The sequence below is a fragment of the Octopus bimaculoides genome, chromosome 29 (genome assembly GCF_046866305.1).
Source record: "Octopus bimaculoides isolate indiv1 chromosome 29, ASM4686630v1, whole genome shotgun sequence".
NCBI lineage: Eukaryota > Metazoa > Mollusca > Cephalopoda > Octopoda > Octopodidae > Octopus > Octopus bimaculoides.
Genome location: NC_142956.1, coordinates 14931962 through 14938853, shown reverse-complemented (window position 1 = coordinate 14938853; position 6892 = coordinate 14931962). Strand labels below are relative to the sequence as shown.

At 38.0% G+C, this 6892-nt stretch overlaps 1 protein-coding gene and 1 long non-coding RNA gene across 2 annotated transcripts in view; both read left to right on the top strand.

Annotated features, from left to right (window-relative positions):
- LOC149130362 (uncharacterized) overlaps positions 1-6892 on the top strand; it is a 253238-nt gene that overhangs the window by 219412 nt on the left and 26934 nt on the right. The gene's annotated exons all lie outside the window — the stretch shown is intronic.
- Positions 1-6892, top strand: part of LOC106867483 (opioid growth factor receptor-like protein 1) — a 95634-nt gene that overhangs the window by 83470 nt on the left and 5272 nt on the right. Inside the window, exons 2-4 of the mRNA XM_089345633.1 lie at positions 1679-1730; positions 3427-3505; positions 5423-5489. Coding sequence (XP_089201759.1) covers positions 1679-1730; positions 3427-3505; positions 5423-5489 — 198 coding nt within the window. The remainder of the gene's footprint in view (positions 1-1678; positions 1731-3426; positions 3506-5422; positions 5490-6892) is intronic.

Genomic DNA, 6892 nt, shown 5'->3' with positions numbered 1-6892 from the left:
TATATATATATATATATATATTATATATATATATATATATATATATATATATATATATGTATATATATATATATATATATATATATATATATATATATATAGTATATATATATGTATATATATATATATATATATATATATATATATGTATATATATATATATATATATATATATATATATATATATATATATATATATATATATAATATATATATATATATTATATATATATATATATATATATATATATATATATATATATATATATATATATATATATATATATATATAGGCGCGGGAGTGGCTGTGTGGTAAGTAGCTTGCTTACCAACCACATGGTTCTGGGTTCAGTCCCACTGCGTGGCACCTTGGGCAAGTGTCTTCTACTATAGCCTCGGGCCGACCAAAGCCTTGTGAGTGGATTTGGTAGACGGAAACTGAAAGAAGCCCGTCGTATATATGTATATATATATATAATTTGTATATGTGTGTGTGTCTGTGCTTGTCGCCCCCAACATCGCTTGACAACCGATGCTGGTGTGTTTACGTCCCCGTAACTTAGCGGTTCGGCAAAAGAGATCGATAGAATAAGTACTAGGCTTCCAAAGAATAAGTCCTGGGGTCGATCTGCTCGACCAAAGGTGGGTGCTCCAGCATGGCCGCAGTCAAATGACTGAAACGAGTAAAAGAGTAAAAGAGTATATATATATATATATATAATACACACACATATATATATAATACATACACACACACAAACACACACATATATATATATATACATATATATATATATATATATATATATATATATATATATATATATATATATATATATATATATATATGTGTGTGTGTATATATATATAGTAACTCGCCATCAGTGTGTGATAATCACCAGCTAATGATGAGAACTCATTCCAAACGCAAAATACTATATTCTTTTACCATTGACAATCTGTCGCTGATCTCGAAAAAGGAGAAACAATCAATATTAAATCTCTGAGCGAAAAGTAAACAGTAGCACCACGGAATTGTGAAGTATATTTGCCAACTAAACGTGGCGGTCCCATGGAGGACGACCTTTTTAATCCCAGGAGGAGATCTCCTCCAACTGGCTAACGACACACTTTCTGTGTCTCATTAGTATTTAGCAAATGTACTTCATGATTCTGTGCTGCTACTGTTTCCTTCTCGCTCAGAGATTTAATATTGATTGTTTCTCCTTTTTCGAGATCAGCGACAGTTTGTCAATGGAAAAAGCATATAGTATTTTGAGTTCTCATCTCTAGCTGATGAGGAGTTACTACCCAGAAACCCGGATTTGTGTGTATCACATACTAATCAGCCACTGACAGTGTGTCATTCGCCAGCTGGAGTGGACTGGAGCAACGTGAAATTAAGTGTTTTGCTCAAGAACACAGCGCGTCGCCCGGTCCAGGAATCGAAACCACAATTTTACGATCATGATGCTGACACCCTAACCACTAAGCCACGCGCCTTTACATTCCATACCTATACCAAACCCTTGTTTCTACAATATTTGGAATCCGTTATACTTATCCTTCGCTTATTTGCTATCTTGGCTTGTTTATCACCAGCCCTCCATTTTAAACTTTCATTTGAAAGGATGTGAATTAAACCCCATATTTTTTTTCTGTTCGTTTTTCTTGACAGCACCACCGAAATTTGATGTTTTACAAGAATGAAATTCCACTGCCAAACAACGGTATGTACATTCTTTTATTCTTTTATTCTTATATACGTTTCAGTCATTTGTCCGCGGCCATGCTGGAGCACCGCTTTGAAGGATCTGAGTCGAACAAATCGAACCCTAGTACTTATTTCATCGGTTTCTTTTACCGAACTGCAAGGTTACGGGGACGTAAACACACCAACACCGCTTATCCAGCGATGATGGTTCAAACCTTGGCACAAGACCAGCAATTCTGGGAGAGGGGACTTGCTGATTACATCGACCCTAATGCTCAGCTGGTACTTATTTTATCGACACCGAAACGATGAAAGGCAAAGTTGACTTCGGCTGCATTCCAATTCAAAAGCCATAACAATTATTATTATTGTTGTTGTTGTTGTTTTTTCTTCTTTCTTCAAATTTTCTTCCATTTCTCGACGAGTGATTTCCGTACACCTAGGGCAGAGAAGCTCATTCATTGTATGCATTCCCAGTTTACACACGCAAATTCACAGGTAAAATAATATGTATTTAAAAAAATTAATTATTAAATAAATTCATGAATGGATGTTGTTTTCACAGCGATAATGCTCTTCTCGGTACATGCGTCGCTCCAGTTAACACGATTTTTTGCACTTCCTGTAGGGATGATAGTAAGCCTGGTATCATTTTCAAATAGGTTTCAGTACCTTTTTTTAATCATTCCTAGAGATCCTACAATCACTGGTACGGTAGTCGCCTTGAGGTGCCACATTTTTTTCATTTTCTATTAGCAAGGAGTGCTGTGTGGTAAGTAGCTTGCTTACGAACCACATGGTTCAGGGTTCAGTCCCACTGCGTAGCACCTTGGGCAAGTGTCTTTTACTATAGCCTCGAGCTGACCAAAGCCTTGTGAGTGGATTTGGTAGACGGAAATTGAAAGAAGCCCGTCGTATATATATGTATCTATTTGTGTGTCTGTGTTTGTCACTCCACCATCACTTGAAAACCGATGTTAGTGTGTTTACGACCCCGTAAGTTAGCGGTTCAGCAAAAGAGACCGATAGAATAAGTACTAAGCTTACAAAGAATAAGTCTTGGGGTCGATTTGTTCGACTAAAGCTGGTGCTCCAGCATGGCGGCAGTTAGATGACTAAAACAAGTAAAAGAATAAAATAATATATACATACATACATATATATATATATATATATATATATATATATATATATATATATATATATATATATATATATATATATATAGATAGATAGATAGATAGATAGATAGATAGATAGATAGATAGATAGATAGATAGATAGATATACACACGCACTCACACACATATATATTGAAAGAGATACTTAGAGATAGATAGATAGATAGATAGATAGATAGATAGATAGATAGATAGATAGATAGATAGATAGATATACACACGCACTCACACACATATATATTGAAAGAGATACTTAGAGATAGATAGATAGATAGATAGATAGATAGATAGATAGATAGATAGATAGATAGATAGACAGGCAGGCAGGCAGGCAGACAGACAGGCAGACAGACAGACAGGTAGATGCATGCATACATACATACATACATACATAACCAGAGCGTGCCTTTACCAATGTTCACTCTGTTTCAAGCCCACAGACAATGTCACTCGTTTCAAATAACTGTATATCCTACGTAGGTCTTCATTTATATATCACGTGATACCTGTGACAGTTTCTTTTGTGATCAGATAAAACCATTGAAGATGTCTTGACTGGTTGGTTTGGAGACTACGAGTCTCTTGAAGAGGACCCACTTTATTTTTACTGGTGAGTTGGTGAATATGCCATTGTCTGTCTTTCTATGTATCTTTCTACCTATCCATCTATCCATCTATCTGCCGATATATATTTGGAAGGAACCATTTGTATCTGAGACAATAGCGCACTTTTTTTATGTAGACAAAAAGAAAAATGATGAATCCACACGACTTCGGTTATAAATATATACATATATATATATATATATATATATATATATATATATATATATATATATATATATATATATATATATATATATATGTATATATATATATATATAATTATGTGTATTTCTTCTATCTTAATGAATAAAAATTCTTCTGATAGAATAAATGGGTTAATAGAAACCAATGTAGCAAAGAACACAAAATAACTGTGGTTAGCTCCTGTTTTTAAGGCAGGAACTCCTTGAAATTTTGGGTATATATATATATATATATATATATATATATAGTGAGAGAGAGAGAGAGAGAGAGAGAGAGAGAGAGAGAGAGAGAAAAGAGAGAGTGTTTGTTTATACTATGCTACTTCTGTGGAGAACCTTATTTCTCAATCGCTTGGCTTGTTGCTCCCAATTATGGTCACCGTAGAGCGTCAAACTGGTAACGGCACTTTAGGCAATCCAATGCTAGCACACAAATATGAGAGGCTAAAGGAACTGAAACGCTACTCCCTAGAAACAAGGCGTGTGCAGTGATATACATATAGAATATCCTGGAAGGCCGACCTCCCAGCTTTGGAATTGTAAGCTATAACAACCACCGAACTTGACGGCACAGAATATTACCAAAGATCTTGTCTTCTCCGTCTACAATAAGGACCCAGTACTATAACAGATTGAGCTTCAAGGGTCAACAACTATTCAACTTTCTTATTTCTTTACTGCCCACAAGGGGCTACACACAGAGGGGACAAACAAGGGCAGACAAACAAATTAAGTCGATTATATCGACTCCAGTGCGTAACTGGTACTTTATTTAATCGACCCTGAAAGGATGAAAGGCAAAGTCGACCTCGGCGGAATTTGAACTCAGAACGTAGCGGCAGACGAAATACGGCTAAGCATTTCGCCCGGCGTGCTAACGTTTCTGCCAGCTCGCCACCTTCAACTATTCAACTTTCTGACAAACAACTACAAAGACTTGCGAGTTGTAGAGGTTTTCAAAGAGCATTTTTGGCAAATGTTTGTTTGAGATACCAGAGGAACCCACATCGTGGCAGGAGACAGAAAAAAGAGCGGCTCCGTCCAACATGCTGCTTCACTAAAAACTGTACAGAAAAGAAACCCAAACACACTGAAATGCGGTACTCCAGCATGGCCTCAGTCTCTGGCTAAAACCAGTAAAAGAAAAAAATATTAAAATTAGACATTTTAAGGATTTTTTTTCTAGACAGTATAGACTTTAATAAGGGGAGGCGCAATGGCCCAGTAGTTAGGGCAGCAGACTCGCGGTCATAGGATCGTGGTTTCGATTCCCAGACCGGGCGTTGTGAGTGTTTATTGAGCGAAAACACCTAAAGCTCCACGAGGCTCCGGCAGGGGATGGTGGCGAACCCTGCTGTACTCTTCCACCACAACTTTCTCTCACTCTTACTTCCTGTTTCTGTTGTGCCTGTAATTCAAAAGGGTCAGCCTTGTCACACTCTGTGTCACGCTGAATATCCCCGAGAACTACGTTAAGGGCACACGTGTCTGTGGAGTGCTCAGCCACTTGCACGTTAATTTCACAAGCAGGCTGTTCCGTTGATCGGATCAACTGGAACCCTCGTCGTCGCAAGCGAAGGAGTACCAACAAAAAAAAGGACTTTGATAACTGCTTTCTTATGATAGGTAAAAGTTATATGTTCCAAGGTAAATTAATAAGCATCTTTCTTCATTATATTACAGCTACATTCTCTTATTCTTTAATTCTTTTAATCTAGGTTGTTTCCATCGCGTACAGTCCGTTCCAACCTCTACCAACAGACGTTAACAAACCACGAAGCCAGGGTAAGTCTAAACACCAACTGCTGTCTATATTCGTTCGAAATTTTGTTCAGTAACTTTAGGGTGTGGGGACGGAAGTTGATTACATCGACTCCAATAATCAACTGGTATTTATTTTATCAATCACGAAGGGCAAATTCAACCTCGGTGGAATTTGAACTCAGAACAAGAAGACGGACGGATTGCCACTAAGCGTTTTATCCGGCGTGCTAACAATTCTGCCAGCTGGCTGCCTTACTAATATCTATATGTTAGTTTCAAATTTTGGCACGAGTCCAGCAATTTCGGGAGAATGGGTAAATGGATTACATCGACCTCAGTGACCAACCAGTACTTATTTTATCGACGCAGAAACGATTAATAGTAAAGTCAACCTCGACGGAATTTGAACTCAGAACGTGACGACGGACGGAATCTTTTCGGCTCTACGTACAAGGCTCGAAAATTTTGTGGAGGGGGGGGCCAGTTGATTAGATCGATCCAGTACGCAACTGGTACTTAATTTATCCTTTCTCCTCTAGGCACAAAGCCCCAAATTTTTGGGGAGGGAGCCAGTCGATTAGATAGACTCCAGTATGCAGCTGGTTCTTAATTTATCGACCCCGAAAAGATGAAAGGCAAAGTCGACCACGGCGGAATTTGAACTCAGAACATAAAGACAGATGAAATACCTCTAAGCATTTCGCTCGGTGTGCTGATATTTCTTATTTCTTTATTGCCCAAAAGAGGCTAAACATAGAGGGGACAAACAAGGACAGACAAAGGGATTAAGTCGATTACATCGACCTCAGTGCGTAACTGGTACTTAATTTATCGACCCCCGAAAGGATGAAAGGCAAAGTCGACCTCGGCGGAATTTGAACTCAGAACACAAAGACAGATGAAATACCTCTAAGCATTTCGCTCGGTGTGCTGATATTTCTTATTTCTTTATTGCCCAAAAGAGGCTAAACATAGAGGGGACAAACAAGGACAGACAAAGGGATTAAGTCGATTACATCGACCTCAGTGCGTAACTGGTACTTAATTTATCGACCCCCGAAAGGATGAAAGGCAAAGTCGACCTCGGCGGAATTTGAACTCAGAACACAAAGACAGATGAAATACCTCTAAGCATTTCGCTCGGTGTGCTGATATTTCTTATTTCTTTATTGCCCAAAAGAGGCTAAACATAGAGGGGACAAACAAGGACACACAAAGGGATTAAGTCGATTACATCGACCTCAGTGCGTAACTGGTACTTAATTTATCGACCCCCGAAAGGATGAAAGGCAAAGTCGACCTCGGCGGAATTTGAACTCAGAACGTAACGGCAGACGAAATACTGCTAAGCATTTTGCCTGGCGTGCTAACGATTCTGCCAGCTCTCCACCTTGACTATATGTCTATATATCAACAGGTGTTAA